We start from the raw sequence: 22,608 nt of genomic DNA, 5'->3' as shown, positions 1-22,608 counted from the left end.
TTATGGTGTTATTAATGAGGTGGTGTGCTTTTGGTGCAAATTGAATGCAGAGCGCTCACTTTGTAGTGGCAGGGGAGCGAGGGTGAGAGAGAGGGGGGAGGGAGTTGTTGCCAGCCTCTCATATCCCCAGGAGCATAGCCCGCTTGGTCCATCAGCAAATCCACACTGACCTGCTCTGACATGCAAGTAAGCCAACGTGCGCACACACACACACACACACACACACACACACTACTAAATCGGCTTTGACTGTCCAGAATTTGTTTAAGGATTTCAGAGAAATGGGCGGCGCACAAAAAATAATTCTGCACAAAAACACACATACAGGGCTTTAATGAGAGCTGTGAGAGAGGGGGAGAGAGGGGGAGAGAGGGGAGAGAGTGGGAGAGAGGGGGATGGAGGGGGAGAGAGTGGGAGAGAGGGGGAGAGAGGGGATAGAGGGGGAGAGAGGGGAGAGAGGGGGAGAGAGGGGGAGGGAGTGGGAGAGAGGGGGAGGGAGGGGGAGGGAGTGGGAGAGAGGGAGAGAGAGTGGGAGAGAGGGGGAGAGAGTGGGAGAGAGGGGGAGAGAGAGGGGAGAGAGGGGGAGAGAGTGGGAGAGAGGGGGAGGGAGGGGGAGAGAGGGGGAGAGAGTGGGAGAGAGGGAGAGAGTGGGAGAGAGGGAGAGAGTGGGAGAGAGGGGGAGAGCTACAGCACTACAGCAGCCTGTGAACAACAGACACCTGCAGCCAGCTGCTTTGAAGTTCCCCCTCTCACCCCTCCTCTCCCTCCCCTTCTCCCTCCCACTCCCTCCCACTCCCTCCACCACTGCCCCCTGTTCTCTCACCAACATGCCTGGTATACGTGACCTCGCTTGGAGGGGCCCTCGACAGGCAGACACACACAGACACGCAACCCAGCAGCCCAAAAACCCAGCCAGCCAGTTGACCAGCACTAGTCAGTGCCGTTTCAGCAGGAGCACGGTCCACAGTCACAGTCACGACTACCTCATTCATATTCAGGCCCACTCCAAACAGCATAATACACTTGGACCGCCACAGACTAAACAGATAGGCAACAGGCCAACCTTATTTAGCATATCCTGTGTGGGGCGGCTTGTTAAAATACACCTTGGGCACGTCCCAAATGGCGCCCTATTCCCTACACAGTGCTCTACTTATAGTGCACTACCACAGCCCTCTGGTCCAAAGTAGTGCACTATGCAGGGAAATATGGTACCATTTGGAAGGCAGCCCTCGATTTGGAGGTCTCTAATGGATCACAGAGCAGGGTACACTCCTTTTAAACTCCACCTCCTGTTGCTACTCAACATCAAGGTGACAGAGACAGTGGAAAGGGTAGATGTACAAATGAGAGGAAGAGAAAGAGAAGACGAGAGAAACAAATAATTGATGAGAGTGTTTATTTGTGCGTGGCAGTGAACTCGGTCATCCCCTGGGTGGCTATGAATAGCTATGGGGTTGTGAGGCAGAATCAGGATCCATTTTCTTGTCAACGGGAGACTAACCCAGACTAACACATCTCTAGCACATCTCTACCGCAAAATGCTCCTCTCATCACTACAGCAACCTCTATTACAGGGGTGGGGGAAACTTTTTGGCTCGAGGGCCACATCGGGATTTCAAAATTCACAGCTATATTGGCACCGATTTGTCTGTCAAAATGAATTGCGGGCCAGAAAGAGGGCAGTTATTTGAAAATATATAGGTCCATTATAATTTCTATAAATATATAGTTCCATTATAATTTCTATAAATATATAGGTCCATTATAATTTCTATAAATATATAGGTCCATTATAATTTATATAAATATATAGGTCCATTATAATTTATATAAACATACTGTATAGGTCCTTTCTATCTAGTCTCAGATGTTGAAGCGGCCTTGAGTGATTTTTTTAACCCACAATAACCATTCCCACACAAAAAAAGGAATAAACAGTATATTATTGACCTTTCTTTAATAAGTCACCATTGGGACCAGCGTGTCTTTTACAAGGGAGCCTTGAATATACAATTTCATAAAATACAAGATACACTGTATATAACCTCAGCAAGAAAAGAAATGTCCCTTTTTCAGGACCCCGTCTCTCAAAGATAATTCATAAAAATCCAAATAACTTCACAGATCTTAATTGTAAAGGGTTTAAACACTGTCCCATGCTTGTTCAATGAACCATAAACAATTCATGAACATGCACCTGTGGAACGGTCGTTAAGACACTAACAGCTTACAGATGGTAGGCAATTAAGGTCACAGTTATGAAAAGTTAGAACACTAAAGAGGCCTTTCTACTGACTCTGAAAAACACCAAAAGAAAGATACCCAGGGTCCCTGCTCATCTGCTTGAATAAATGGTAATAAATGTCAATGTCTATACTGTGAGACTCCTAAGACAGAGCTACAGGGAGACAGGACAGACAGCTGATCATCCTCGCAGTGGCAGAACGCGTGTAACAACACCTGCACAGGATCGGTACATCCGAACATCACACCTGCGGGACAGGTACAGGATGGTAACAACAACTGCCTGAGTTACACCAGGAACGCACAATCCCTCCATCAGTGCTCAGACTGTCCGTACCAGGCTGAGAGAGGCTGGAATGAGGGCTTATAGGCCTGTTGTAAGACAGGTCCTCACCAGAAATCACCGGCAACAATGTCGCCTATGGGCACAAACCCACCGTCGTTGGACCAGACAGGATTGACAAAAAGTGCTCTTCACTGACGAGTCGCGGTTTTGTCTCACCACGGGTGATAGTCGGATACACGTTTATCGTCGAAGGAATGAGCGTTACACTGAGGCCTGTACTCTGGAATGGGCTCAATTTGGAGGTGGAGGGTCTGTCATGGTCTGGGGTGGTGTGTCACAGCATCATCGGACTGAGCTTGTTGTCATTACAGGTAATCTCAATGCTGTGTGTTACAGGGAAGACATCCTCCTCCCTCATGTGGTACCCTTCCTGCAGGCTCATCCTGACATGACCCTCCAGCATGACAATGCCACCAGCCATACTGCTCGTTCTGTGCGCGATTTCCTGCAAGACAGGAATGTCAGTGTTCTGCCATAGCCAGCGAAGAGCCCGGATCTCAATCCCATTGAGCACGTCTGGGACCTGTTGGATCGGCGGGTGAGGGCTAGGGCCATTCCCCCCAGAAATGTCTGGGAACTTGCAGGTGCCTTGGTGGAAGAGTGGGGTAACATCTCACAGCAAGAACTGGCAAATCTGGTGCATTTGACAGTGAGAGGACGTTTATATGGTTTATATATATACAATTTGTTTTACTTTACTCAAACCTCCTGCGGCCCGGATTGAATGGGCCACCCATGCCCTATTAGCAAGACTCCCCAAACCAGTCCTCCTCCACTCAGGTAGACACATCGCTTTCCCTCAGCTCTGTTGGGTCAAGCCCGTATTCCAATATGTGGAGCCAACCATGGAGGAGGTTGGAAGGACTAAGAGAGGAGCTTCACACAATCCTGAACTCTAATGCTGGAAAAGCATGGCTGTCACTAATCACGCATGGAGTGTGCCAACATTTCTCCACCAACCCACGCATTTTTAGGCAAGCATGTGCCCAAGCTCTCTCTCTCTCTCCTTACATTTATGTCATTTAACAGACGCTCTTCTCCAGTGAGTTCATAAATGTTCATACTCTTTTCATACTGGTCCCCCGTGGGAATTAAACCCACAACCCTGGTATCGCAAGCGCCATGCTCTACCAACTAAGCCATACGGGACCTTCTTCTCCCCCTCTCTGCTTTTCTCGCTCTCCCCCTCCTTTTAACGATCTCTGTGAATGCAGATGTTCTGCGACAGCCCCTGCATCACAGTTTATGAACTCCCACAAGGCAGCCAGCGAAGGGGGAAAACAGTTGCAAAAAGGGAAGGTAGAATATAGAGAGAGTACATGACTGTGGATAAATAAATAGTGTATAGATCAGTGGAGATTAAACCACAGAGGGCCACGGGACCGTCGGCTCCTCTAAGCTCAGTGTCAATGGAACACTTACCGGCCTTTCAGCGCTGCGATGGTAGACTTGTCAATCCTAGAGAGAGAAAGAGAGAGAACGAGAGAGAGCGAGAGAGAGAGAGAAAGAGAGAGAATGAGAGAGAGAAAGAGCGAGAGGGTGAAAGAGAGAGAAAGAGAGAAAGAGGGAGAAAGAGAAAGAGCGAGAGAGAGAGAGCGAGAGAGAGAGCGAGAAGAGAGAGCGAGAGAGAGCGAGAAAGAGCGAGAGAGAGAAAGAGCGAGAGAGAGAAAGAGCGAGAGAGCGAGAGAGAGAGAGCGAGAAAGAGAGAAGAGAGAAAGAGAGAGGAGAGAAAGAGTGAGAGAGAGAGAGAGCGAGAAGAGAGAGAGCGAGAGAGAAGAGAGAGAGAGAGAGCGAGAAAGAGAGAGAGAGCGAGAAAGAGAGAGAGAGCGAGAGAAAGAAAGAAAGAAAGAAAGAGGGGGGTTAGGGGAGAGGGGGAGAGAGAGGGAGGTTACTGGTCATGGAACAAAATATGATGTTGTCTATGTTATCACTTAATTATGTGGCGCTAACAGGCGCAACATGGTTGGTACCTTCCAATGTAATAGATTAAATAATTGGTGTTGTAAAAAAATTCATTTTTAGATGCATGGAGTTCAAACACGAACACATTTTACAGGCCAGTCAACAAGAATGAACTCTGAGCGGATTCCAATAACAGCGGATTCCAATAACAGTCTGTCTGTGTGTGGTGAAGCCTGCATAATGCCATCACAGACATGAGTGGACACCTCTCACAACCATGAATGACCTTCATGACAACTGACCTGAAAATGTCAAGACTCCTAGTACAGTACACCTATGCTCCCTAACTACAAGCCCTATGTCACTTAGCCAAGTAGTATCTATGCCTCCCAAATGGTACCCTTGTCCCTACATAGGTGCACTACTTTTTTTACCAGGGCCCGATGGGCCTTGTTCAAAAGTAGTGTACTCTGTAGGTAATCAGATGCCATTTGATGTCTATTCCAGCTTCCTTGTCATCTCAGACATAAACAAATATCAGTTGAATGTTGTCCAGTGCTTTGAATATCATCATCACAATCTTTCTGGATGCTTCTATGAATGGCCTCTCTGTGATCATCATCATCACTGGTCAACAACAACCATAAAGCCCCCTGTAAGAGGCATCACAGTGTGGTCATTCTATAGCCCAGTCAGCCTCCCCACCCTCCTCTGCTGTCTCCACCCTGCCAGCCTTACACTGGCTGTGTACTATGAGACTCAGGGACAATGATGTAGGCTTTATTGGGCTGTATCTCTGGAGGCTCGTATAGAGAGGGGAAGTGGCCCTGCCCTGACCACAAGGCTGATACATACACCAACTCAAGAACATTGTCTGATAAGAAGCCTGCACACACCCTGTGACTACATCTCTCCATATGGAGTGTGTGTGTGTGTGTGTGTGTGTGTGTGTGTGTGTGTGTGTGTGTGTGTGTGTGTGTGTGTGTGTGTGTGTGTGTGCCTTACTATAAATACACAGAGATGCACAGAGATGCAGTCTGGAGGTACTCCTCCATCAAAAACAACAGTGTGTCTCAGCACCACAGATGGCATGGATGATTAATGCCATGATATATGCCTCTCCTCCACTAACTCTCCTTATGCTACCTCTTTTTCTCCTCCCTCATTACTTTCTCTCTCTCCTTCACCATCTGATGGGCCTGACACCTCCCTCCCTCCCTCAGTCTCTCTCTAATGCCCAGCCTGATCTTCAGAAATGCCACCACAACAGCAAGCTGGCATAGACCTGGCAGGCCACAGATAACTGTGTTCCCAGCTCTAGAGCAACAGTAGAAAGATGTAGCTTAGCAAGAATCCGAACAGCCACTACTTGAGAGTGGATGCAATAATTCATTTCAGCACCTTTTAACCTCTGGGTTTACTGTAGTCAACACTGTGCTTGCTTGGCAGCAGCCAGCCTGTTTCAGTGGGTTGACAGCATCAATGCAGTAATACATTGAGGTCAGCTGAGAGAGGGTAGTTCACCAGCTGTCTCATGGTCTCTCTACAGTGGCGTTTCCCAACCCTGGTCCTCCGGTTCACCCAACAGTACACATTTCCTTTGTAGCCCTGGATAAACACCTATTTCAACTCATTGAGGGCTTGATGATGAGTTGAATCAGGTGTGCTTATCCAGAGGTACAATAAAAATGTGTACTGTTGGGTGAACTGGACACAGCAACAGTAACACACAAAATGCATGCGTGTGCGTGCGTTTGTACCTGAAGTGAAGTGTGTGAAGGCGTGAAGCCAAGCTCCATTCACCACACGTTGTCAGCGTTTCTCTCTTCTGAGGCGATTGCCTTTTCACTTTTCAGGAAAAACTAACTCTCACACATGAAAATGTCATATAGGCCTTGCAAACTGAGATCATACATACACTACTTGTGTCAGCTCATGAATGTAAGAGATTCACTTAAAAGTGGCAATCTGGTATTTACTTTTAAATGAATATTACTTATAAATGCCTCATGAGCTAAGTTCAACTGTCTACCCCAAAATATGAGTTTGTTTTACATAAACAATATCATTATATAATTATAAACCAAAGCTGTTTAGCTTAAAAACATTTGATCATTTGGATCTCATGGATGGTCCCATTCCTCAGTTGTTTACCAAAAAAGTGGCAGGGAGTCTTGCTTTGTGTCATTAGACAAAAAGTGATCACATTTTCTGCACTTGAGATAAAAAAAACACCACTAGAGAAACACAAACAGAGTCCTACAGATGAGAGGACAACAACACAAAGCAACTCATTGACAACCGTCTGTGATCATTCCCCCTGGTAGAGACAGTACAGAGACAGAACAGCAGCCAAGCAAACTGCTGCAGAAGTGTTGCACACACACACACACACACACACACACAAAGTGGAACAGACAAAGCCCTCCACCCATCCTTCCTTTCAAAACACATACAGCTCTAGTCTGAACAACGGCAGCCTGCTGAGTTCACACACCCACGTTCACACACACACACCTCGAGCCACCAGCCGTACGAGAGTTAAGGTAACGTACCAGCCGTATCCCCCAAAGGATACACTCCTCTTCCTTCTCAGCATTCTGACAGGGGCAGTGGGATTGTCACTCTCACAGTTTTTTATCTCGCTCCTCTCTCTTTCACTCTCTCAGCCTTTGAAGAAGTGTAGACAGTCCTGCTCTGTTTCCCTCCTCCCTCACCTGTCCTGCCGCTGCACACAGTTTGGCACTTCAGCTTCTCAGCACACAACTCAGCTCCACACAGAGGGGAGGAGAGAGTACGGGGCTGGGAGGGGCCAGACATTTTTTCTCTCTCTCTCTCTCTCTCTCTCTCTCTCTCTCTCTCTCTCTCTCTCTCTCTCTCTCTCTCTCTCTCTCTCTCTCTCTCTCTCTCTCTCTCCTCTCTCTCTCTCTCTCTCTCTCTCTCTCTCTCTCTCTCTCTCTCTCTCTCTCTCTCTCTCTCTCTCTCTCCCTCCCTCTCTCTCTCCCTCTCTCTCTCTCTCTCTCTCCACACACAGCCACCCTCACACAGATTCCAGCACACACACACACACCACATATGCCTACGTACGCACACACATCCACACTGACTTCACACTCCCTGTGTATTCACTTGTCGTGTAACTATTAGTCTTTTTATTTGATCTTTAACTCTGCACTGTTTGAAAAAGACGTGCCAGGTTCACTATTAGTCTACACCTGTTGTCTACAAACCTGTGAGAAAGAACTGAACTGAAATGTCCCTCACACCCACATTCCCTCCTCTCGGAGTCACCCAACCTGCCCCACAAGAAGGAAGGAAGTGTTGCCACAGCCGGTGTCACTTCCTCTGTTCTGGACTTACCAGGGCGGTCTTCATCAGGAAACGACATGATTTATTTCTATCAACGTGGCCCTTGCCAATACAGTCACATACGACGACACACACCGTGAATATGTACCGTACATTCAAATGTACTCATTATTCATTGCTTCAGACATATCAGACACTGTCGATTTTGCATTTTGAATGGAAGCCTGATCTGGTCTGATTTCCGGCCTGGTCTGATGAAGCCAAGATTGAACTCTTTTGGCCTGAACACCAAGCTTCACATCTGGAGGAAACCTGGCACCATCCCTATGGTGGTGGTGGCAGCATCATGCTGTGCGGATGTTCTTCAGCGACAGGGGCTGGGAGACTAGTCAGGATCGAGGGAAAGATGAACGGAGCAAAGTACAAAGATCCTTGATGAAAACCTGATCCAGAGCACTCAGGACTTCAGACTGGAGTGAAGGTTCACCTTCCAACAGGACAACGGCGCTAAGCATACAGCCAAGACAACGCAGGAGTGGCTTCGGGACAAGTCCCTGAATGTCCTTGAGTGGCCCAACCAGAGCCCGGACTTCAACCAGATCGAACATCTCTGGAGAGACCTGAAAATAGCTGTGAGCGACACTCCCCATCCAACCTGACAGAGCTTGAGAGGATCTGCAGAGAAGAATGGGAAAAACTCCCCAAACACAGATGTGCCAAGCTTGTAGCATCATACCCAAGAAGACTCGGGGCTGTAATTACTGCCAAAGGTGCTGAGTACAGAGTAAAGGTTCTGATTACTTATGTAAATGTTAAATATAAATCAGCAAACATTTATAAAATCCTGTTTTTGCTTTTTAATTATGGGGTATTGTGTGTTGATTGATGAGGGGAAAAAACAATTTAATACATTTTAGAATAAGGCTGTAACGTAACAAAAATTGGAAAAATCAAGGGGTCTGAATACTTTCCGAATGCACTGTATGTATATATGTATATAACCATCTACATACAGTACATACTGTAGGAGCTGCAAAGTTGCCTCTCTGAATGAACCAGGACCCGTGAGACAGCCAGGATGTGTAAAAAAAATGGCACCCTACTCACTATATATTGCACTACTGTATATAGGGAATAGGTTGCCATTTGGAACACAGCTCCAATTTGACTGTGAACAAAGGAGGGTCCTTCCTGCTCCAGCTCTGCCACATTCATAGGACTAAAATAAACAACTATGATTCTTACTTGTTTTCTTTGTATTGAAACATAGTTTTTTTCCAATATTCAACATAAGAAACACCACAGCCTTATCCACACTGTCTAGTATCTGGTATCATTGTAACCCAAAGTCATTTTTTGTTTAAGTCAAAGTCAATGAAAAATCTTTATTACTTTAAATACAGTGCCTTGCGAAAGTATTCGGCCCCCTTGAACTTTGCGACCTTTTGCCACATTTCAGGCTTCAAACAAAGATATAAAACTGTATTTTTTTGTGAAGAATCAACAACAAGTGGGACACAATCATGAAGTGGAACGACATTTATTGGATATTTCAAACTTTTTTAACAAATCAAAAACTGAAAAATTGGGCGTGCAAAATTATTCAGCCCCCTTAAGTTAATACTTTGTAGCGCCACCTTTTGCTGCGATTACAGCTGTAAGTCACTTGGGGTATGTCTCTATCAGTTTTGCACATCGAGAGACTGAATTTTTTTCCCATTCCTCCTTGCAAAACAGCTCGAGCTCAGTGAGGTTGGATGGAGAGCACTTGTGAACAGCAGTTTTCAGTTCTTTCCACAGATTCTCGATTGGATTCAGGTCTGGACTTTGACTTGGCCATTCTAACACCTGGATATGTTTATTTTTGAACCATTCCATTGTAGATTTTGCTTTATGTTTTGGATCATTGTCTTGTTGGAAGACAAATCTCCGTCCTCAAAAAAAAAAAAAAAAAAAAAAAAAAAACTCTCAGGTCTTTTGCGTATGCATATGATACACATCTCCTTAGTTAGGTATTTTCCTGACTCCGAGGGGGCCCTACCTCCTCCCTGTAGGCATTGTTTAAGTGGTAATCAGTAATAGTTGTGTCATAATTTCCCATTGATTGGAGGCTGATTAACGCAGTCGTGGGTGAACAGGGAGTACAGGAGGGGCTCAGTGTCCCCATTGAGGATCAAACCACCTGGGGGCGGCCCGTCAGGAAGTCCAGTACCCAGTTGCACAGGGCGGGGCCGAACCCAGGGTCTCGAGCTGATGACCTTGGAGGGTACTAAATGCTGAGCTGTAGTCGATGAACAGCATTCTCACATAGGTCCTCTGTCCAGATTTAGAGTGTGCAGTGTTGAGATTGCATCGGGCCTGGGACCTATTTGGGCGGTAAGGAGTGGGGGTGTCAGGTAGGGTGGATGATATGGTCCTTGAACAGCACTTCCGGATGTGAGACGGGCGGTAGTCGGTGTTACTTTCTGAGGGCGCGGCTGGGGATGCCGTCAGGGCCTGCAGCCCGAGGGTTAACTTTTAATGTCTTACTCACTTTGTGGTGCAGTGAAGACAGAGACCGCATTTCTTGCCTCCTGATCAGGTTTTTCTTCCTGGTCCGTGAGAATGTCCGTGATTAAAACTTGTACCCTCCACATACCTCTTGTTCTGAGCCGTGTGGATGGAGATTCTACTTTGTCTCTGTACTGGCGCTGTTGTTTGATAGCCTTCAGGGAATAGTTGCACTGTTTGTATGTGTCATGTTACTGTGGTTCGTGCCTTCATTTGTTTTAATCAAGGCTTCAACGCACGTTGAATGAACTCCATCCATCTTCCCATCAATTTTAAAGCAGTCTTGGAGTCTTCCCAGCGTGTCAGCCTTTTGCTGAGGCAGATCAACAGGAGTCGTGGTCAGCTTTTCCGAAAGGGGGCGGAATGCATATGCGGCCGTGTCAGCGTCCTCCAAAGTTAGAGTAACAATGATCCAGGGTCTGTCCACCCTGGTTGCGCAATCAATATGCTGATAAAATTTAGGGAGTCTTGTTTTCAGATTAGCCTTGTTAAAATCCCCAGCTACAATGAATGCAGCCTCCGGATAAATCGTTTCCAGTTTGCAGAGAGTTAAATAAAGTTCGTTCAGAGCCATCGATGTGTCTGCTGGGGGATATATACGGCTGTGATTATAATCGAAGAGAATTCTCTTGGTAGATAATGCGGTCTACATTTGATTGTGAGGAATTCTAAATCAGGTGAACAGAAGGATTTGAGTTCCTGTATGTTTCCTTCATCACACCATGTCACGTTGGCCATAAGGCATACGCCCCCGCCCGTCTTCTTACCAGAGAGATGTTTGTTTCTGTCGGCGCGATGCGTGGAGAAACCCGCTGGCTGCACCGCTTCGGATTGCGTCTCTCCAGTGAGCCATGTTTCCGTGAAGCAGAGAACGTTACAGTCTCTGATGTCCCTCTGGAATGCTACCCTTGCTCGGATTTCATCAACCTTGTTGTCAAGAGACTGGACATTGGCAAGAAGAATGCTGGGGAGTGGTGCACGATGTGCCCGTCTCCGGAGTCTGACCAGAAGACCGCTTCGTTTCCCTCTTTTTCTGAGTCGTTTTTTTTTTGGTCGCTGCATGTGATCCACTCGGTTACACTGGTTGTAAGGCAGAACTCAGGATCCGCATCGCGAAAAACATATTCTTGGTCGTACTGATGGTGAGTTGACGCTGATCTTATATTCAGTAGTTCTTGTCGGCTGTATGTAAAGAAACCTAAGATGACCTGGGGTACTAGTGTAAGAAATAACACGTAAAAAAAACAAAAAACTGCATAGTTTCCTAGGAACGCGAAGCGAGGCGGCCATCTCTGTCGGCGCCGGAAGTTTCGCCGTCCGCGCCGGAAGTTTCGCCGTTTTGCAGACTCCATCAGGTTTTCTTCCAGAATGGTCCTGTATTTGGCTCCATCCATCTTCCCATCAATTTTAACCATCTTCCCTGTCCCTGCTGAAGAAAAGCAGGCCCAAACCATGATGCTGCCACCCCCATGTTTGACAGTGGGGATGTTGTGTTCAGGGTGATGAGCTGTGTTGCTTTTACGCCAAACATAACGTTTTGCATTGTTGCCAAAAAGTTCAATTTTGGTTTCATCTGACCAGAGCACCTTCTTCCACATGTTTGGTGTGTCTCCCAGGTGGCTTGTGGCAAACTTTAAACGACACTATTTATGGATATCTTTAAGAAATGGCTTTCTTCTTGCCACTCTTCCATAAAGGCCAGATTTGTGCAATATACGACTGATTGTTGTTCTATGGACAAAGTCTCCCACCTCAGCTGTAGATCTCTGCAGTTCATCCAGAGATATCATGGGCCTCTTGGCTGCATCTCTGATCAGTCTTCTCCTTGTATGAGCTGAAAGTTTAGAGGGACGGCCAGGTCTTGGTAGATTTGCAGTGGTCTGATACTCCTTCCATTTCAATATTATCGCTTGCACAGTGCTCCTTGGGATGTTTAAAGCTTGGGAAATCTTTTTGTATCCAAATCCGGCTTTAAACTTCTTCACAGCAGTATCTCGGACCTGCCTGGTGTGTTCCTTGTTCTTCATGATGCTCTCTGCGCTTTTAACGGACCTCTGAGACTATCACAGTGCAGATGCATTTATACGGATACTTGATTACACACAGGTGGATTGTATTTATCATCATTAGTCATTTAGGTCAACATTGGATCATTCAGAGATCCTCACTGAACTTCTGGAGAGAGTTTGCTGCACTGAAAGTAAAGGGGCTGAATAATTTTGCACGCCCAATTTTTCAGTTTTTGATTTGTTAAAAAAGTTTGAAATATCCAATAAATGTCATTCCACTTCATGATTGTGTCCCACTTGTTGTTGATTCTTCACAAAAAAATACAGCTTTATATCTTTATGTTTGAAGCCTGAAATGTGGCAAAAGGTCGCAAAGTTCAAGGGGGCCGAATACTTTCGCAAGGCACTGTATGTATGTGGTACTTGACTCAAAACTAAATGAGTTTTTTTTTAATGCAAATTCACTTTTTAAATGGGTACAACTTTGTCACAGCAAGTTCAAACAACTTGATTGTAAAGTTTAAACTGTTTAAACATAAAACATGTTTTATTGTTTATGGAGCATTAACCTATTAAGTATTTCTAAATCAAAATCTGTCAGGACAACTAGGTACTCACATTTTCTTGGTAATATCACATAGAAATTATATTTTGTTTCAGCAGAGGTTAGTCAAGTCATTGTTTACATTCATTTAAGAAGAACAAACTATCATATTTCCCAGCATGCTCTACTTCATGTAGATTTTTTTTAAATGGTTTTTAATATCTGTGTTTCTGCATATACAGAGCATTCGGAAAGTATTGAAACCCCTGGACTTTTTCAACATTTTGTTTCGTTACAACATTTGGTAGTTGTTTGACATTCATACTATACTTGGTGCGGGTTACATCCCGGGTATCCTATACATGAGGGGGATATACTGTACATTGATTGATTGAGTCATTTTATATTGCACAAAGGTAAATAACATTAAACTAATCCCCATCAGTTTGTTTGATTGTTTTGCACCCGCTTCTGAAACGGCTGTTCCAGATTAAATGGTTTAGGTAAATGGTTAAATGGTTTAGGTAAATGGTTAAATGGTTTAGGTCTCCTCACAATGTTCCTAACCCTGGCAATCATTACGAATGCAGGTTGCGGTTGAATACAAATTCCAACTGTTGGATATGGTTTTGCAAAATACCGGGGAATTTTTTTAAAGTTACCAGGTTTTCAAGAAATACCGGTCATTTGATTCCTGGAAACGGGAGGGAATAAGCAGGAAATCCTTCAACCAGGATTTTGTGAAAATCTTGGAATTGTGAGAAAGTTACTTGAATTTTGCAACCCTACTTGCAGCCCTGATGTGGCCTGTAAAACTAGGCCTCAAAACAAGGCCTTATGAGATGTGTAATGAGATGTGTAATGAGATATGAGATGTGTAATGAGATGTGTAATGAGATATGTAATGAGATATGTAATGTCTCTTCTGTAAGAGTTTACAAAAGAGTATTCTAAGTGCAATCAAATTCATATAAAACATTTCTTAACGTCTGTTTAGAGTTCAAACCGCTGATAACTTTTGTATTTAATTATCAATGAGCTTAAAGTTAAATGTATCTCCATCCTTTTTTGACTTACTCAAACATTTAAATCTGGACCCCCCTACATGGTCACAGTGACTCGGTTTGAGTAATGACTACAAAATCGCATTAAGGAACAACGTTCCTCTCAACGTCAGCAAGACAAGGGAAGCTGATCATGGACTACAGGAAACAGAGTCCCTGTCCACATCGACGGGGCTGAAGAGGAACGGGTCGAGAGCTTCATGTTCCTCTGTGCCCACATCACTAAGGATCTACCATGGTCCACACAAACCAACACAGTCGTGAAGAAGGTACAACAATGCCTCTTCCCCCTTAGGAGGCTGAAAAGATTTGTCATGGTCCCTCTGCACCTGAAAAAGGTATACAGCTGCACCCTTGAGAGCATCTTGACTGGCTGCATCACCGCCTGGTATGGCAACTCCTCGGCATCTGACCACAAGGCGCTGCAGAGTGTTGTGCGTACAGCCCAGTACATCACTGCCTTCCAGGACCTCTATACCAGGCGGTGTCAGAGGGTTGTGCGTACAGCCCAGTACATCACTGCCATCCAGGACCTCTATACCAGGCGGTGTCAGAGGGTTGTGCGTACAGCCCAGTACATCACTGGGGCCGAGCTCCCTGCCATCCAGGACCTCTATACCAAGCGGTGTCAGAGGAAGATCAATTAAATGAGATGAGCATCACTTGAACTCCAATCTGCAGCGCTCCCGGTGAAACTGTACCTCCGTCTGTCTGTCTTTCTGTGTTTTAGATGAGCCAGACTGGATGCCCGGCGCCTTTTCACATTATGACATGAATCACCACACAACGCTCAAGTAGATTGTTATTGTCTAGTGGACGGACATGAGCTGTGTCAAAAAAACAAACGAGGCAGATAAACTCATCAAATGTGTCGTGTTACAACTATTGTGTCAAATGTGTTGTGTGTCAGTTGTACAACCCGAGGCCCACTTTCCAGCCGTAATGTCATTTCCGCTTGAGCCGACATATTATGCAGTGTTTACTATGAATGCCATCTCCGCAGCTGAGGGGACGATGCTTAAGGCATCGAAGTTATCGGTTGTACAGTATAGCACGGCTTTAGTCACCCCAGTAAACCTTCACATGAAGGAGACCAGGCAAGCTCTGACCTGATGACACATTCTAAGGTGTACACTTCAACACAGGCATAATGTACTGTTGTACTGTACAATACTGGCAGGAAGGAGCTCCATATCACAAGCTACTTTTACAGTATAGCAGCCCCACACACTTCAGCATATTTACAGAAGAATGGCCTTTTCAGTTCCTTGACACATGCTTCAGATATATGATCAGAAACACCCTGAGGTGTAACCGGCAACACCATCAGCCCGTTCACGAAACCGACCCAATGCTTTCGTCCCAAATGTACGCTTTCTAACGGTCGATTTTGTGCTCAACGTGGCCTTCTGTCCCAATGGGAATGAAGAAGTATTTGGTGCTTTCTTTTTCCTCGGTAGAAATAACTTCTTTGACTTGAAAGAAAGGGACTCAGCCACTGTCATTCAATTCCTCTTGTCCTAACTGCCATCCGATTCCTTTATTGTGCTGGTCAGAATTAGTGGACTATGAAGAGAACAGGGTGCCATTTGGAACTGTCCCGTCTAAGCCCCCTCCCCCTCTATACAAACCAGCAGTCCTGGCAACCCTTCATTAGGCACACCTGGACTTCATCACGTCCCTGATTACTTCCCCTTTATTTAGCCGTCTGTTGTCACGAGTCCTTGGTTGCTATTGGTTTGTAGAGTTCAGTACGCGGCTCATGTTTGTTTCGTTTGTATCTGGTCAGTATTCAAACTCACCTTCTGCACCCGCGTTCTTTACCCGGCGGGTACTTTACGGGAACACACACCGTATAAAGCACGTTACACCACGTTCACGTAATCATCCCACAGAGGGTACAAACTGCCAGAAGTACGTTGAAGTCCTGAGTCAATGAGATGCAGTAATGGATTAACACAGTTTCTAATATCTCCCCAGTGGTGTGTGTCCTCACACATTACTAAAGGATATAAAGACATGTGACACGTGGTCAAATAGAATTGTAATTCTTTGCACGTGGCAGCACGCGCAAGACGGGATTACATTGTTCAAGGCAATATGAAAGTGCTTTTCCACTCCATTCCTGTGTCTCATTATTTGGGCCAGGAGTTTTTCCTGAGCACATGACCTGACCAGAAACAACATCACAAATAAGCTTCACAATGACAAATAGCCAGTGTCAGAATTCCCCGACACCCAACGGAGACAGCCATCAATAAACCTTTGTTCCAATGTCAACGCCATCAGACACTCAGCCTGATGCCTGCCTGCTCTGTAGGAGTGAGTGACAGTGACGATGCTCAGTACCGATGTCTCAGACTGTCTCTTGTCATGGTGTCTTTTTGTCTAGTTTAGGTAAGCAGCTTCATCAAGGCTCTTTCTATCAGTCTCTCAACCAGAGTTTTACCCCACCTCCTGCCACTAGAGATTTAAGAGTCATAGGGGGACAAGCAATACAGAGCAGGGGGGGTGGGGGGGTTGAGGGAGAGAGTGAAACAGAGAGAAAACCAATAGAGAGAGAGAGAAAGAAAAAGAGAATCTGGCAAGGGCCAGGCGGCACTGTTGCAATGCACTCAAAGTGCATCCTAAAGTAGAAAGGAAGTGGGTGAAGGGAGGAAGAGAGGGGGACAGACGGAGGAGTGCCGGAGATTAGACTTTAAAATCAGGCGGATACAATATGTTACATGAGCGAGCCTCATTGACACACATGGGCCAAACCGTTAAATACACAGTTGGACGTTAATTAAACCAGCTTTTACATGTTCACAATGACGTTGCACCTGAATATATACCTTAGGCAGTATGTATGGTTATGCCAATAAGCTTGGAGCTAAATGGACTGCGGTCTTGCAGTGCTGAATAGGGTGTTGTGTTGATGTCTGGCGGATTGATGGCCTTGCCTTTTCTCTCTCTCGCTCTCTCTCTTGTTTCTCTCTCACACACACACACACTCCTCTTTCACACACTACTCTCTCTCTCACACACACACACACTCCCTCCCCCAATACTGGACCCCCCCATATTGGACCCTCAATACTGGACCCCCTACTGGACCCCCATCCCACCCCTCTTTCCTGCCACCTCATCCCCCTTTTCACCGCCTCATCCTCATCCTTTCATTCTGATCGCTCTTTTCCCTTTATTTCACGCTAATCTACATCTCTTTATCTTAAATCGCCCTTCAACCCAATATTGAACCCTTACAAAAAAGGGTTCGCAAAGAGTTCTTTGTGGAGGGTATATGGTGTTACATGGAACCTTTTTGGTTCAAGGTAGCACCTATTTTTCCTAAGAATGTTGTCTGACAACTCTCCTCCTTTCTCCCTCACGCAGAACTTACTTCCCATTTCACCCTTACTCTTTCCTCTCCCCTTTTCCCTCCTTTCATGTGTTGATCCTCTCGTTACCCGTGTTGATCCTCTCGTTACCCGTGTTGATCCTCTCGTTACCCGTGTTGATCCTCTCGTTACCCGTGTTGATCCTCTCGTTACCCGTGTTGATCCTCTCGTTACCCGTGTTGATCCTCTCGTTACCCGTGTTGATCCTCTCGTTACCCGTGTTGATCCTCTCGTTACCCGTGTTGATCCTCTCGTTACCCGTGTTGATCCTCTCGTTATCCGTGTTGATCCTCTCGTTACCCGTGTTGATCCTCTCGTTACCCGTGTTGATCCTCTCGTTACCCGTGTTGATCCTCTCGTTACCCGTGTTGATCCTCTCGTTACCCGTGTTGATCCTCTCGTTACCCGTATGCGCATAGAGCCCAGCGATTTTCTCCACTGATCTTTCATAAGGCCCAACCATACGCCCACACAAACTGCCACTGTACCAACCACACACCACCACCATGTCACTTTCTACTGAGCCTTCTGCCATGCTCATCTGGCATTCATTCTTCCAGACAGAACGCACTGATGAGAGGAGAGAAAAAAGTACCTTTAAACCATTCAATAAGCAGTTTTGCTGTTTTCGTCATTATAGCAAGTTGGGTGGGAACGCAGTGCCCAAACACACACACACACACACACAGCACACGCACACTATGTGCTGGATAGCCACATATTATGTGAACGATGAACTTGAGATTTGGAGAGACAACTGCCCTCTGACTCATCTGACAGCTTATCAAATTTTGAGCTTATCCCCCAGGAGTGAAAGTGAGAGAGCAAGAGAGAGAGAGAGAAGGGGGGGGGTGTGAAGGAGGGAGAAGAGAAGAAAGAGCCATTCAGGGTGAAACTAAGATAAAGGACAGGGAGAGGTGAAAGGAGAGAGATACAGCGAAAGAGAGACAGAGAGACAGTCAGAGAGAGAATTGAATGAGGGAAAAAGGAAATGAAAGATCCTGAGATTGAATGGAGGCCAATCAATTAGGGAAGGGAATGACAAGCAGGGCGGTGAGGTGGAAAATGGAGCTAGCAGATGAAGAGCGGTTAGAGAGAGAGAGGACGTGAGAGAGAGGGAGAGAGAGAATGATGAGAGGGAGAAAGAGATGAGGATGACAGATGGAATGAATGAAAAGAAGAGGATCACACGTAGAAGAGAATGAGTGCACTCCAAATTGACCTTTAGACATCCAGGTACAGTGGATTGGGAAAGTATTCAGACCTCTGCACTTTTTCCATAGTTCATTATGTTACAGCCTTATTCTAAAAATGATTCCATAAAAAATCTACACACAATAACCCATAACGACAAAGCGAAAACAGGTTTTTAGAAATGTTTGCATATGTATATAAAAACAAAACTTCGTTATGAGACTCGAAATTGAGCTCAGGTGCATCCTGTTTCCATTGATCATGCTTGAGATGTTTTTACAACTTGGAGTCCACCTGTGGTAAATTCAATTGATTGGACATGATTTGGAAAGGCACACACCTGTCTATATAAGGTCCCACAGTTGACAGTGCATGTCAGAGCAAAAACCAAGCCATAAGGTCCAAGGAATTGTCGTAGAGCTCCGAGACAGGATTGTGTCGAGGCACAGATCTGGGGAAGGGTACCAAAAAATGTATGCAAAATGGAAGGTCCCCAAGAACACAGTGGCCTCCATCATTATTAAATTATAGAAGTTTGGAAGGACCAAGACTCTTCCTAGAGCTGGCCGCCCAGCCAAACTATGTAATCTGGGGAGAAGGGCCATGTCAGGGAGGTGACCAAGAACCTATTTGTTACTCTGACAGAGCTCCAGAGTTCCTCTGTGGAGATGGGAGAACCTTCCAGAATGACAACCATCTCTCAGCACTCCACCAATCAGGCCTTCATGGTAGAGAGGCCAGACGGAAGCCACTCCTCAGTAAAAGGCACATGACAGCCCGCTTGGAGTTTGCCAAAAGGCAACTAAAGGACCCTCAGAACATGAGAAACAAGATTCTCAAGTCTGATGAACCCAAGATTGAACTCTTTGGCCTGAATGCCAAGCGTCACATCTGGAGGAAACCTGGCACCATCCCTACGGTGAAGCATGGTGGTGGCAGCATCATGATGTGGGGATGTTTTTCAGTGGCAGGGACTGGAAGACTAGGATTGACGGAAAGATGAACGGAGTAAAGTACATAGACATCCTTGATGAAAACCTGCTCCAGAGCACTAAGGACCTCAGACCGGGGCCAAGGTTCACCTTCCAACAGGACAACAGCGCTAAGCATACAGCCAAGATAATGCAGGAGTGGCTTCGGGACAAGTCTCTGAATATCCTTGAGTGGCCCAACCAGAGCCCGGACTTGAACCAGATCAAACATATCTGGAGAGACCTGAAAATAGCTGTGCAGCAACGCTCCCCATCCAACCTGACAGAGCTTGAGAGGATCTGCAGAGAAGAAAGGGAGAAACTCCCCAAATACAGGTGTGTCAAGCTTGTAGCATCATACCCAAGAAGAATCAAGGATGTAATCTCTGCCAAATGTGCTTCAACAAAGTACTGAGTAAAGGGTCTGAACACTTATGTAAATGTGATTTAAAAAAAATGCTTTGTCATAATGGAGTATTGTGTGTAGATTGATGAGACATTTTTTTTATGTTATCAATTTCTGAATAAGGCTGTAACATAACAAAATGTGGAAAAGGTAAAGGGGTCTGAATACTTTCTAAATGCACTGTACAAATTAGAAAGGGGGAGAGGGTCTTTATATATAGCCTTGTCCCTGATCTGTTTGTGCTACCTTGTCAACTGAAAGACCATAGGGGTTGGCAAGGCAGCACAAACAGACCTGGGATCAGGCTGTACAGGCTTACATCAAGTATCAAAGTCTCATCTGCTGTAATTTATAGAAACATGATGCCTGCTTAGAAGCAGCCAACACTTTAACAAACATCTAAATGAATCTGTGGAGCGTATTCCTTATCTATGCCAGTGGAGGCTGGTGGGATGAGCGATCGGAGGACAAGCTCATTGTAATGGCAGGAATGGAATAAATGGAACGATATCAAACACATCAAAAACATATAGATAACACATTACAGCCATTACAATGAGCCTGTCCTCCTATAGCTCCTTCCATCAGCCTCCACTGATCTACGTATCACCTCCCATAGCTGGAGGCTGGCTGGCAGAGATCTGAGAGGCAGCAGTACACCTGAGAAGATCCCATTATAGGTCTATTTCCAGCTGTCACCAAGAGGATGGTGAGAAAGAAACCAAGACGTTGCAGAACATTACAATGGGAGATTTGCATCTACAGTATCACACACACACACACACACAGACACGCACAGTGACACACACACACACAGTGACACAAGTGCACGCACAGTGACACAAGTGCACGCACAGTGACACACACACACACAGTGACACACGCGCACGCACTGTGACACACACACACACACACACACAGTGACACACGCGCACACACTGTGACACACACACACGCACAGTGACACACACGCATGCACTGTGACACACACACGCACGCACAGTGACACATGCGCATGCACTGTGACACACACACACGCACAGTGACACACGCGCACACACTGTGACACACAGACACGCACAGTGACACACACACACACACACACACACACACACACACAGTGACACAAGTGCACGCACAGTGACACACACACACAGTGACACACGCGCACGCACTGTGACACACACATACACGCACGCACAGTGACACACGCGCACGCACAGTGACACACGCACACGCACAGTGACACACGCGCACGCACTGTGACACACACACACACAGTGACACACACACACACACAGTGACACACATGCGCGTGACACACATGCGCGTGACACACTCACACACATTCTCTCTTTAGATGAATGACTGGGTGTATATATTAGACAGAGGAAGCTCAATCTGCACTTGATGTACCGGAACGTGGCTAATGCTGTTCATTTCCATTCCCAGAGATGAATCTGTGTAAATTCTTTTTTTTTTTTTAAATATGGGCTGGCTTTCAAAAGCTAAGAACACTTTATTCCCTCTGTGTCAATGGAAGCTTCTGAGGGAGTGTGCTCATTAAGACACACACACAAGCATGTGCATGGAATCACACGCACAATCATACACACAGATGAACACACACACACACACACACATCTGCATAATGTTAGCATCCGCAAAATGCCTTCACACACACGCACACGTGCACACGAGCACACGCACACACACGCACTCAGAAGTAAACACTTCTGCACAGCCAGCGCCTTTGATATGACTGGCAGCTAAGCGGTCCCACGTTCTCTCTTTCTCTCACTCTGTCTCTCTCTTTCCATCTCTCTCTCACAGCAGCCAGGCTGCAGCTGGCGGTGCTCTCACACTGACGAGCACACAGCAACAGTTTAACACGGTCTCTCATACGCACTCATGCCACCACCCACTGTCTTCTTGTCACAGCAGTCAGAGAGAACCAAACAGGAATATAGTGTATATGACACAACTTCTATAGTACTGTCCTCCTCAAGGTTCATGTGAAAGCTTACCTTGACTCGCCCACGGATCCCTTGCATGCTGTAGAGAACATGTCTTAGCGAGTGGCTGGTCCAACATTAGCGGATGGAATGGCAGAGCATGAGAGGACAGGGGAGATTGACTGAGATGCGTGAGTGAGAGAGAGAGAGAGAGGGAGAGAGTGTGTGAGAGAGAGAGTGTGTGAGAGAGCGAGAGAGTGTGAGAGAGAAGGAGAGAGAGAGAGAGTGTGAGAGAGAGAGAGAGAGAGAGAGAGAGAGAGAAAAGCGAGAGAGTGAGGGAGAAAGAGAGCGAGAGAGAGAGAGAGACACACAAGAGGAGAGTGTGTGTCAGAATGCAGGATGCGTGGGACGATGTTGTTGCCATGGTGAGGGATACGCCTAAGCTCTTCCCTGGTTGGGTGATGACCTAGAGGAGAGGGGAAAGGAAAGGAAGGGTTAAAGCCAATACTGTGACACTGGTTGAGGTCTTCAGTACCTTCACCTTAGTCACAGGTCAGTGCACAGACACTCACACCCCCCCAGGCACGTACGCACGCACACTCCACACACATGCCTCACAGCCAAATGAGACTGCACAATGAGGTAGGGGGGGCAAAACCAAAATCAGCAAAACCAAAAAAATACACACACTCTTATATCCACACCCTTCCACATGCACATACACAGACAAA

At 46.1% G+C, this 22,608-nt stretch overlaps 1 protein-coding gene across 2 annotated transcripts in view; it reads right to left on the bottom strand.

Annotated features, from left to right (window-relative positions):
* rap1gap2a (RAP1 GTPase activating protein 2a) overlaps positions 1–22,074 on the bottom strand; it is a 110,363-nt gene extending 88,289 nt beyond the window's left edge. The window contains exons 1-2 of one of the 2 annotated variants that reach the window (XM_024444668.2): positions 21,950–22,074; positions 4,016–4,051 (exon numbers count right to left, since the gene is read on the bottom strand). In XM_024444668.2, the coding sequence (XP_024300436.1) occupies positions 4,016–4,051; positions 21,950–21,990 (77 nt within the window). In that variant the 5' untranslated portion in view covers positions 21,991–22,074. Of the gene's footprint in view, positions 1–4,015; positions 4,052–7,050; positions 7,259–21,949 lie in introns of those variants that run through there. The other variant, XM_024444667.2, reaches the window with a different exon arrangement.
* Positions 22,075–22,608: the final 534 nt, after the last annotated feature.

The sequence above is a fragment of the Oncorhynchus tshawytscha genome, linkage group LG14 (genome assembly GCF_018296145.1).
Source record: "Oncorhynchus tshawytscha isolate Ot180627B linkage group LG14, Otsh_v2.0, whole genome shotgun sequence".
NCBI classification, from domain to species: Eukaryota; Metazoa; Chordata; class Actinopteri; order Salmoniformes; family Salmonidae; genus Oncorhynchus; species Oncorhynchus tshawytscha.
This window is presented reverse-complemented; position numbering and strand designations above follow the sequence as displayed.